Genomic DNA, 11,572 nt, shown 5'->3' on the forward strand with positions numbered 1-11,572 from the left:
CAGCGTCAGGCTCTGGGGGGGCTCCGGTGGGGTGGGGGGGGCCCCCGCAGCGCCCCCCCCGGCCTGGGGCAGCGGAGCTCCCGCGGGGCCCCTCCGGCCTCTCCCAGCAGCAGGATGAGACCCCCCAGCACTGGTGGTGCGCAGCTGCACCCCCCGGCACGCCTGGCCTCGTACCGCAGGACCCCCAGCACCCCACCCTGTACCGCAGGACCCCCAGCACCCAGCCTGGTGCAGGGGACCCCCCATCGCCCCGCCTGGGGGTCACCGCCCGTCCCAATGGCAGCGCGACCTGCCCAGCCGGGCTCACCGCGTAGTTCCGGTACTCGGACTTGGCCTTGCCGGACTCCGGCTCCTCGGAGGGGTCGTCGTCCTGCAGCGAGACAGGCCGGGCTCGGTCAGCGGGGCCGGATCCTGCACCAGGCCCGGCCGCCGTGGGACAGCGAGTGACAACAGCCGGGGACAGCGCGTGTCCTGAAGGTTAAGGAGACGCGCCACCCCCAAAGGAAAGCCCTGAACGCACGGCACCGCGCAGCATCGCACGGCATCGCACGGCGTCGCACGGCATCGCGTAGTGCTGCACAGCGTTGCAGAGCATTGCACAGCATCGCACAGCGTCGCACAGCGCGGCACAGCATTATGCAGCGCTGCACAGCGTTATACAGCACTGCACGGCACTGCACGGCACTGCACAGCGCTGCACAGCGTGTCACACCGTGGCACAGCATTGCACAGCGCTGCACAGCGTTATACAGCGCTGCAGGGCACTGCATGGCACTGCACAGCGCTGCACAGCATGTCACACCGTGGCACAGCATCACACAGTGCTGCACAGTGTTATACAGCGCTGCACGGCACTGCACAGCATTGCACAGCGCTGCACAGCGTGTCGCACCGTGGCACAGCATTATACAGCGCTGCACAGCACCGCACAGCGCTGCACAGTGTTGCAGAGCGTCACACAGCATCTCACAGCACACCATTATACAGCATTATACAGCACCACACAGCACTGCACCGCACTGCACCGCACCGCACAGCGTTATACAGCATCTCACAGCACCGCACAGCACCGCAGAGCATTGCACAGCACCGCACAGCACCGCACAGCACCGCACAGCATTGCACAGCATTATACAGCACCGCACAGCATCGCACAGCACCGCACAGCATCACACAGCACCGCACAGCACCGCATCGCACAGCACCATACAGCACCGCACGGCGTTATACAGCATCTCACAGCACCTCACAGCACCGCACCGCACCGCACCGCACCGCACCGCACAGCGTTATACAGCATCTCACAGCGCCGCGCCTCGCTGCTCCGCTGCCCCATTCCGGCGCGCAGTGGGGCTGGTCCTGTCGGGGTGCAGAGCGGGGCCGGGGGGAGCTGCCCGCTCTGCCGGGCCGGGGGGGGCCTGGCCCGGGGCGCCGCTGGTTTAGGGCAGCCGCTCCCCGGCACCGCGGCCTCGGCCCCCCCCGCCCCGGAGCGAGGCCTCTGGGGGCGGCTGAGCCCGTGGGTGCTGGGCCCGTGGGTGCTGCGCGACAGCCGGCGGCCCCCCGGGGACGGGCGCTGCCCCCCGCCTGTCCCGGGGGGGGGAGGGCAGCCCCCCGGCTTGCTGGAGCAGCGACCTCCCCCGCAGCTGCGGGACCCCCCCTTCCCCTCCCCGCAGGTTGCTGCCTGCCGAGGGGCGAGTGTTCGCCCGCTCCCCGTGGGGCTGGGTCCCCCGTGGGGCTGGGATGGACGTGGGGCAGGGACGCGGAGGGGCTGGGACCCGTTGGGGTGGTGTCCCCGTGGGGCTGGGTCCCCCGTGGGGCCGGCACCCCCACAGCAGGGAGGGCGTTGCCGAGGGTCCCGGGGCATCTCCTCTGCCCCCCAAGGGCGACAGCCCCATGCTGAGCCGTGCAGGCCCCCACCCTGCGCAGGGCTGGGGGGGTCCCCGAGGGCTGCTGCTTGTCGGCAGAGACCCCACGGGGGGGGGCGATGCTTGTGGGGCTGCGCCCCACGGCTCCAGGGACGGGGGGGGGGCTGCACACGCCATCGGTGTGTACCTGGGAGGACCTGGCCCCCCACGGGTGGGGAGATGCCAGTGGGGTCTGACCCTGAGGTGTGGGGACAAACCCTGAGGTGTGGGGTGACACGCAGGGGTCTGACCCCGACATGTGGGGCGATGCAGATGGGTCTGACCACCAGTTGTGGGGCGCTGGGTCCCGCCTGCCCGTACTCACCGCCCGCAGGCTCCTCATGCCGGCCGTGGCGAGGGGCGGTGGGCGCACGGGCTCTGGGGCGGCCGCCGGGACCCCCGGCTTTATCCCCTCGGGGGGCGGCCCAGGGGCGGCCCAGCCTGCGCCGGCGGCGCGGGGCAATCGGTCACCAGTTAACCGGCCCCCGGTTAATGTTTGAGCCTGCGGCACCGGGCTCGGGGGGATGCTGCTCCCCGAGGGTGGGCAGGGGCTGGCGGGGAGCCTGGCCTGGTCCCCGAGCTGGGGACCCCACGCTGCAGCCCCCCGAGCTGGGGACCCCCGGCCCCCAAGCTGGGGAGCCCCGGCCATGGGCGGCCCCGCCAGCGGCTGATGGTGGCCCCGGGCTGCCAGGCTCCCAGCAGGGGCAAAGGGACGTCCCCGTCCTGCTGCCCGCACCCGCCGCAGTGACCCTGTGGGACAGGGCCATGGCACAACCCCGGTCGGGACAGGGAGCGGGGCTGGACCTGGCGCCCCGACGGCGCAGTGAGGGGCTGCGGGCAGCAGCGAGGGAGCGAGCAAAGGGGCCTCGGGGCTGCGGGGGCTGGGCAGGGCCGTGGGCAAGCGGTGCGGAGGGGCTGGGGGTCCAGGGGCTGCGGGAAGCAGCTTGGGGGTCGCTACCCTGGTGGGCAATGGCCATACGGCTGCTGATGGCCCTGGGGCCACGAGCGCTCTCGTGGGATCCACGCCCGGGTGGGACGGGCACCGGCTGCCCCCGCGCCTTGCAGAACGTTCAGTTGAGTGACTGCCGATGTTGAAAGCATGTGGGGCAAGACCCCGGCAGCGAGCTGCCCGGGGGGCTGGTGGGCATCGCGGCCGGGCAGGTCCCGTCCCGGGGGCCGCGGGGGGACGAGGGCCTGCCAGGAGCGGGCGTGCGGCTGGTGCACGCCCACGGGCAGGGGTGATGTGCACCCCGCGCACTGAAGCGGAGCGGTGCGTGCCACGCTGTACTGGGTTGTGGCCGGGTCACTCTTGGTCCCCTGTGGGTCGTGTGTGCCAGGGCAGAGGCAGGAGTGGGCAGCAGCGGGCACGGTGCCGCTGGGCAGGGGCCCTGACAGCCCTGCCGTGCCCGGCAGCTGCTGGCACCAGAGGTGCAGCCCCCCGCACAGTCCGTGCAGCCCCCTGCACGGTCCCTGCACCCCCCATGGGAGTCCCCAACATGTCTCCCCTTTAGCTTCCTCCTCCTCCTCCTCCTCCTCCTCCTGCCCAGACCCACCGGCCCCACGCAGCTCTGGGTGCTGGCTGGGCACGGCTGCTGCCGCTGGGATGGGTGCTGCGCTGCTGGCCCTGCACTCGCTGCTGGCCCTGAACTCACTGCTGTCCCTCCGCTCGCTGCTGGCCCTGCACTCGCTGCTGGCCCTGCGCTCGCTGCTGTCCCTCCGCTCGCTGCTGGCCCTGCGCTCACTGCTGTCCCTGCACTCGCTGCTGTTCCTGCACTCACTGCTGTCCCTCTGCTCGCTGCTGGCCCTCCGCTCACTGCTGTCCCTGCGCTCGCTGCTGGCCCTGCGCTCGCTGCTGTTCCCGCACTCACTGCTGTCCCTCCGCTCGCTGCTGGCCCTGCGCTTGCTGCTGGCCCTGCACTCGCTGCTGTCCCTGCGCTCGCTGCTGTCCCTGCGCTCGCTGCTCTCCCTGCGCTCACTGCTGTTCCCGCACTCGCTGCTGTCCTCCGCTCACTGCTGTCCCTGCGCTCGCTGCTGGCCCTGCGCTCGCTGCTGGCCCTGCACTCGCTGCTGGCCCTGCGCTCGCTGCTGGCCCTGCGCTCACTGCTGGCCCTGCACTCGCTGCTGTTCCTGCACTCACTGCTGTCCCTCCGCTCGCTGCTGTCCCTCCGCTCACTGCTGGCCCTGCACTCGCTGCTGGCCCTGCGCTCGCTGCTGGCCCTGCGCTCACTGCTGTCCCTGCACTCGCTGTTGGCCCTGCACTTGCTGCTGTCCCTGCGCTCGCTGCTGTCCCTGCACTCACTGCTGTCCCTCCGCTCGCTGCTGGCCCTGCGCTCGCTGCTGGCCCTGCACTCACTGCTGTCCCTCCGCTCGCTGCTGTCCCTGCGCTCGCTGCTCTCCCTGCGCTCACTGCTGTTCCCGCACTCACTGCTGTCCTCCGCTCACTGCTGTCCCTGCGCTCGCTGCTGGCCCTGCGCTCGCTGCTGGCCCTGCACTCACTGCTGTCCCTGCGCTCGCTGCTGTCCCTCCGCTCGCTGCTGGCCCTGCGCTCACTGCTGTCCCTGCACTCGCTGCTGGCCCTGCGCTCACTGCTGTCCCTGCACTCGCTGCTGTTCCTGCACTCACTGCTGTCCCTCCGCTCGCTGCTGGCCCTCCGCTCACTGCTGGCCCTGCACTCGCTGCTGTCCCTGCGCTCGCTGCTGTCCCTGCGCTCACTGCTGGCCCTGCACTCGCTGTTGGCCCTGCACTCGCTGTTGGCCCTGCACTTGCTGCTGTCCCTGCGCTCGCTGCTGGCCCTGCACTCACTACTGTCCCTCCACTCGCTGCTGTTCCCGCACTCACTGCTGTCCCTCCGCTCGCTGCTGGCCCTGTGCTTGCTGCTGGCCCTGCACTCGCTGCTGTCCCTGCGCTCGCTGCTGTCCCTGCGCTCGCTGCTGGCCCTGCACTCGCTGCTGTCCCTGCACTCACTGCTGTCCCTCCGCTCGCTGCTGTCCCTGCGCTCACTGCTGTCCCTGTACTCGCTGCTGTCCCTGCGCTCGCTGCTGTCCCTCCGCTCGCTGCTGGCCCTGCGCTCACTGCTGGCCCTGTACTCGCTGCTGTCCCTGCGCTCGCTGCTGTCCCTGCGCTCGCTGCTGGCCCTGCGCTCACTGCTGGCCCTGTACTCGCTGCTGTCCCTGCGCTCGCTGCTGTCCCTGCGCTCACTGCTGTCCCTGCGCTCACTGCTGGCCCTGCGCTCACTGCTGTCCCTGCACTCGCTGCTGGCCCTGCGCTCGCTGCTGTCCCTGCTGCGCTGTGGGACGCAGCTGGTGCCGGTCACCTTCTGTCACCAGTGGCTGTGGGACCCAGGTGCCCGCGCCCTGCCCCAGACAGCCCCTCGCACCCCGGCCCATTCCACGCCCCACTCCTGTGGGAACAGCACCCGCCCAGCACCAGACGTGACCCCTCCTCGCACACTTTATTCTGCACAAAAATCAGATTTTCACTTGGAGTGCTCCACGCTGCAATGTCCGCCCGGCCCAGCTCTGGTCCTGCTGCGGGGCAGGGTCCGGCCCGGGCACCCGCGGGGCTCAGCGTGGCCCCTCTGCAGCCCCAGGGATGGGGGTGGAAGGCCTGGGGTCCCCACGTGTCCCACGGTGGCACCGTCTCGGGCCGTGGCCGCCCGTCCCCGTGGGACAGCGCTCACTGTCACCCCGGCAGCAGTGGGCCCGGGGGGCTGCGGGCAGAGCTCCTGCCTGTGGCCGGGGCTGCCCGGGGCCGCGGCTCCGGAGGCTCCGGGACATTTTGGGGTCAACCCCTGCCCGCACCGGGGAGGGGAGCCCCGGCCCGGGAACCTCCCGTGACGGCCACGGGACGCCCTGTCCCCTCCTGTCGCCGTCCTGCCCCATCAGCTGGCTCGAGCGAGGGCCGAGACCCCCGGGCAGGAGGAGAGAGGGGCCGGGAGCAGCACCCCTGGGTGCTCCCCACCCCACCCAGTGCTGCTGCTGCTCATCCTGGGGGTGTTCTGGGGGGCTGAGGTGCTCCTGGGGGCTGATGGAGTCGCTCCCAGGAGGGATGAGGGTGCTCGGGGGGCACAAGGATGCTCATGGGGGGTGAGGGTGCTCCCGGGGGGGGGCTGCACCCGGGGGGGGATGTGCGTGCTCACAGGATGGAGGGGGGTGCTCCTGGCACGAAGGGTCACGGTGCCGACGGGCTGGGCTCCCTGCCCCCCCCATGGGGGGCTGGATCCGTGTCCCCCTGCACCAGGGCCAAGGGGCAGCCCAGGGTGGGGGGGTGGGGGGGGAGCCACACATCCCCATCCCGCCAGGCCACGGGGGTGACAGCTCCACGGGGGTGACACCGGCACTCCCGGGGTGTCACGGCATGGGGTGACAGGGATACCTGGGGTCCCCTCGTGTCCACAGGCCCCCATCCCACCCCGGCGCCCACTGAGCCGTGCCCGTCTCACCGCAGGGCTGCGGGCAGGCCGGGGAGGAGGCAGGGCCAGGGGAAGGGGACAGCACCCTCTCCAGGGAGGACGGGACCCCCCAAGGCACCCCAGCCCCTGCCCTGGGAAGGGACCCCCGAGCGGGGAAGGTGCGGGGGGCTGCCCCGTGCCCCCGCCCTGGCCGGGGGAGCTGGGCTGCAGGGGGGGTCCCTGCGCCCCGGGCTCGCAGGACCCCCACCCGCATGGCTGTGCCCCCCCAGACGAGCCCGGGAGGGGTCTGGGCTGGGGGCGAGGGGGTGCCATGGGGGTGCCGCAGCGGCGCTCGCCCCACCGTGACCGCACACGGTGCTGAGCTGCTGAGTCAGGCGGGAGCGCGGCCAGGGGCTCGGCCCCACGCTCTTGCACAAGGCGCCGGCGCTGCTGCGGTCAGCAGGATCCCCCGCCCCTTGGACCCACCGTCAACAGCCCCGGCCGGACGGGCCACCGCCGGCCACCACGGGCCACCGGATCCCCGGCCCACGGCCATCTCCGCCCCACGGGGCTCCGGCTGGCGGTGGGGTAGGAGCCCCTCCGTGGGGATGCTCCCACGGGCCCGGTGTCCGGTGTGGGGCCGCGGCCAGCGCCGGGCTCTGCCCGGGGGGCACCGAGCACCCCCAGAAAGGTGCAGAGGGAGCCCAGCCACGTCTGACTCTGGAAGCGCTTTAGTGGGGGGTCCTGCGGGACAAGGCGGGGGGGAGGACGCGGGGCCAGGCAGTCCGGTGCGGCAGCCCCCCCCTCACCCATAGCTGTGGGGGCTGTTGGGGTTCATGGGGGACGAGTCCTGGCGGCCCGACTGGCCCATCAGTTGCCAGAGGCGGTGGCTCAGGTTCTGCACCTGGCAGGTGCCCAGCACGCAGCCCACCCGCAGCAGCTGCGCGTGCTGCAGCCGCCCCAGCGCGTGCCGGCGGCCCCGCGCGTGCCGGGAGCCGTGCCGCGGGCCGTGCCGCAGGATGAGGCGGCGGGCACCGTGCCGCGGTCCGTGGCGCGGGATGAGCTTCGGGCGGTGCCGTGGGATGAGCAGTCTGTGCCGGGGGGCCAGGCAGGCACCGTGCCGGGGGGCGAGCCGGGGTCCGTGGCGTGGGATGAGCTTCGGGCCGTGCCGTGGGACGAGCAATCTGTGCCGAGGGCCGCCGGTGGGCTGCAGCAGGGCGGGGGGCCGCGGTCCTGGGTGGTCCCCGAGGAGCGGGGCCGGGGAGGGTCTCCGGTCCGGGGGGTCCCTGCAAGAGAGCGGCAGCGGGGTCAGGGGAGGCAGCAACGCCCACGGGCAGCAGCGGGCAGAGCCGCGGCACCCCGGGCCGGGGGGGGCTGCGTGGCACCGTGACAGCAGGGGTAAAGGGGGTTTGGCCGTGCCGTGCTGGGGGTCCCATGGTGGGCCGGGGGAAGGCAGCCCCCCCCCAGCCCGGCCATGGGCCCGGGGCACCTCGCCTGCCCCTCCCGGCCACCCTGCCCCACTCTGCCCAGGGCCCCGGGCCTGCTGGGACGGGACGGGACAGGAGGAGCAGGAGGAGGAGGAGGAGGAGGAGAAGGAGGAGGAGGAGGAGGAGGCGGCAGCAGTCGGGGTAGGGGAGCTGCTACCTGCAGCCGCACACGTACTCCATGCTCCGGCATCGCGCCGTGGCAGCAGGAGCTGCCCGCCACAGCCAGGGCTGCAGCCGCGGGCCACCCCCTTCCCACCCCAAACCAGTGGGGCTGGGACACCCCCGTCCCGCGGGGCTCCCCGGGCAGAGGGGACCCCACGGCCCCCCACGGCCCCCTGTGACCGCTGCTGCCAGCCCCGCCACGCACCCCTGCCAGCCCCGCGCCGAACCCGCTGCCGACCCGCAAGCCGGGGCCATGCGGGGTCCCCGGGGCACTGAACCCCCTGGGGTGCACAAACGGGGACCCCCCCGGCGCCGCCAGCTCCAGCACAGCCCAGGTCGGCCTCCCTCCGCGGAGGAGCCAGTGACCCCGCGTCAGCGGGGGGCACCCACCATGGCGGCCCCGGGGCTCTGCTGCCCGCAGCCGCCCCGGGCCGCTGCCTGGGAGGAATCCACGGCACTCGGGGGTGGCACGTGCCGTGTGGCCGGGAGCCCCTCTGCTGCCCGCACCGGCCCTGCCTGCGCACGGGCACGCACGGTGGCACCTGCTGCTGCACCCCCCGGCCAAGCCCGCGTGCCCCCCTGCACACGCACATCCCTGCATGCACACCGCCTTCACTACCCGTGAACACACGCGTAACCCCCGTACACACGCGTGTCCCAGCGTGCACACACATGCACACATCCCTGTACACACACGGGCACACGCGTGTCCCGGCACGCACACGCTCTACAGCCCCTGCACACACGCAGGTACGCCCACAGCCCGGTGTGCCCACGCACGCTCACACCACGCACCCCCAGCCCGGTGTGCGTGCGCACCCACGGCGTGACCCCGGTGCAGGCGTCCCGGCGCGCACACGCAGCCCCGGACTCAGACCGCACCACCCCCCCCCCCGTCCCCCCGCCGCCCAGGGCCGCAGGAAATCTGGGTGCCGGAGGGCTCATCCCGGCACAGCCGGGTCGAGGCCGGACGCCGCTTGGCCGTGAGCCGCGGGAGCGGGGACAGAGGCCAAATTCCTCCGGCTCTGCAGAGACGGGAAGCGCTGGGGGGGCCTGGCGAGCGCCCGTTGCCCCTTCCCGTCCTGGGATGTGTTTACGGGAGGCAGCCGGTGCCCGGAAACACCGGCAGCCTCAACCGCCCCGTCCCAGCACTGCCCAGGCCGCGGCACACGGGACTTTCTGGGCCAGCTCTCTTCCAGGCAGCTCCGGCACTGCCGGCCCCCCAAGCCAAGAAGCCCCCGTGCCCGTGTCCCGCAGGATGGCTGCCGGCTGTGGAGTTCCCCTCCCTCCCCAAGCTCGGCTTCTGCCCCAGCTTCGCCCCAGCTGGCCCCGGCGCAGCGTGCCCTCGCCTCGGCCGAGCTCCCGGCGCATCCGGCTGCGCGTGAGATCCTGTGGGATCGCTGCCGCTCCGGCTTCCGTGCCTGGTCGCGGGGCTTTGCGAGCCTCGCCGGACACGCCACGGAGCACCCACCGACCCCGGGGCTGCCGCTGGCTGCGCCAGCGCCTCCCCACAGCCCCCCCAGCTCCCACGAGCGGTTCCCATGCAGCTCCCAGCCCCCTCCGGCTTCCCCCGCTGCTGCCCACCTCGTTCCCACAGCCTTTGCACCGGCGCAGAGCCGGCACCCACGCTCCCCGGCTGTGGGCACCCACACCTGGGCCCCGGGCACCCGTGTGGCGGGGTCAGACTCGAGGACACAGAGCTCCCCACCCCGGGACCCCCACGCCTCAGGGCCCCCATCCCGGGGACTCCCGCGCCCCGGCCCACGGCAGACGCAGCTGTGGCCGTGCCGTCCCGCAGCCGTGGCAGGAGCTGCCCAGCCCATGGCCAGGGTCGGGGCGTCCCGGCCCCCCCCCGTCCATCCCCGCAGCGGGACGTGGCCCAGCGCACGGCCCCCGGTCCCACGCCCCCGGGGGCCGTGCCGACGGCTGCCTGCGGCGGCAGGCAGGCAGGCAGGCAAGAGCCGCTCGCAGATGCCTCCGGAGCCAGACGCAGGCTTCCCACGGCGCTGGGCACAGCCCAAACCCGCTCCTCAAGCAGCAACATGCACGCCGGAGAGCCTGTGCGTGCACACGTGCGTGCACACACGCACCCGCGGGAGCTTCCGTCCTGACCCGAGGTGCCTCCTTCGGCGGGAGGTCCCGGCACCCCGCAGCCCCCGGCCGCCCCTCGCCTCGCACACGCGTGCGGCCACACGCTCCTTGGCACACCGAGAGTTCTCGCACACGCACGCTCTCCATCACGGCGTGTGCCAAAACCTCGTCCGGCCCTTGCACACCCGCGCACAGGTACCGCCCTGGCCCCCGTGCCCTCCCAAACCCGCAGACCTGCCTCGCCGTCCCCGGCACGCTGCGTCCCCGCAGCCCTGGCCGCATCCTGCCCCCTCCCAGCACCGCTCCCCCGCTCCCACCGGGACGAGGCGCAGAGCAGGGGCCAGGGACCCCTCACCCCGCTCCCGCCACCTCGTCCCCCGGGGTCCCCGCCGGCACCGCAGGGACAGGCACGGGACACGCAGCAAAGACAGCGTTGGGGTCCGGCTGGGAGATGGTGCCCAGGGGACCCCCCAGCCCACTCCTCCGCGCAGCCCCCGGTGCACCCGTCTGTCCCCACTCCCCAGGGCATCGTCCCCCCCGGGGAACCTGCCCACAACCCGCTGCCAGCACAAGGGGCTCCGGTGCGGGACAGCGGGACAGCGGGACAGCGGGACAGCGGGACAGCGGGACAGCGGGACAGCGGGACGCATGGCCGTGCTGCCGGGCCAGGCCCTGCCAAACCCCGGGGGAGCCGGGGAGAGCGGCTGGGGCCAGGGCAGCCGGCGGGACAGACGGACACGGAGCCCCCGGAGCCCCCCTCGGGGGGCAGGGCTGGGGGCTGGGCCGCGGGGGCTTGGGGCAGCCGGGCCCCATCAGAGGGTGCAAGGGCCGTGTCCTGGGCAGGGGCACAGAGCCCCGCGCGGGGGGCGGGCAGGGGTGTGGGCAGGGTTGCAGGAAGGGTTGCAGGCAGGGGTGCGGGCAGGGGTGCGGGCAGGGTGCGGGCAGGGGTGCGGGCAGGGTGCGGGCAGGGGTGCGGGCAGGGGTGCGGGCAGGGGTGCGGGCAGGGTGCGGGCAGGGTGCGGGCAGGGTTGCAGGCAGGGTTGCGGGCAGGGTTGCGGGCAGGGTTGCGGGCAGGGTGCGGGCAGGGTGCGGGCAGGGTTGCAGGCAGGGTGCGGGCAGGGTGCGGGCAGGGTGCGGGCAGGGGTGCGGGCTCACCTGCGCTTGGGCGCGCGGCCGTGGGGCAGGGGCGGGCAGGCGCGCAGCTCCAGCAGACTCAGCACCAGGCTGATGCAACCCAGCGCGACCGGCGCCGGGGCTCTCATGGCGGGGCCGGGCCGGGGCAGCGGCTGCGGGGAGAGAGAAGGGCTCGGGGCCGGGCCGGGCTCCGGGCTCCAGCCCCCCCCGCCTCGCCCCGTCCCGTCCCATCCCGCCCCGTCCCGTCCCGCGGCCCGGTGCGGGGTCCCCGGGGGGTCCCGGCCGTACCTGGGCGGGGGCCGGGGCTCGGGTGGGTCCGTGCCTCGCTCGGCGCGGCCGCTCCCGCCCCGGCCCAGGTTAAATATCGCCGGGCCCGGCGCGGCGGGGCGAGGAGGAGCCGAGCG

The 11,572-nt window shown here is 73.8% G+C and overlaps 1 protein-coding gene across 1 annotated transcript; it reads right to left on the reverse strand.

The window, feature by feature from the left end:
* Positions 1-5,336: 5,336 nt before the first annotated feature.
* Positions 5,337-11,572, reverse strand: ADM2 (adrenomedullin 2). Its single transcript, XM_072862220.1, has 3 exons — positions 11,457-11,572; positions 11,190-11,320; positions 5,337-7,580 (listed from the first exon to the last, which is right to left on the reverse strand). The coding sequence occupies exons 2-3, from the start codon at positions 11,294-11,296 to the stop codon at positions 7,100-7,102; spliced, it is 588 nt and encodes a 195-aa protein (XP_072718321.1). The 5' UTR covers positions 11,297-11,320; positions 11,457-11,572; the 3' UTR covers positions 5,337-7,099.

This window comes from Ciconia boyciana, chromosome 1 (genome assembly GCF_034638445.1).
Source record: "Ciconia boyciana chromosome 1, ASM3463844v1, whole genome shotgun sequence".
Taxonomy (NCBI): domain Eukaryota; kingdom Metazoa; phylum Chordata; class Aves; order Ciconiiformes; family Ciconiidae; genus Ciconia; species Ciconia boyciana.

Excerpts from the sequence above, each read along its gene's own strand:
- ADM2 (XM_072862220.1), bottom strand. The coding sequence starts at position 11,296 with ATGAGAGCCCCGGCGCCGGTCGCGCTGGGTTGCATCAGCCTGGTGCTG. Across the intron at positions 7,581-11,189 it reads GGCCGCGCGCCCAAGCGCAG|GGACCCCCCGGACCGGAGAC; the intron begins GTGAGCCCGCAC and ends GCTCTCTTGCAG.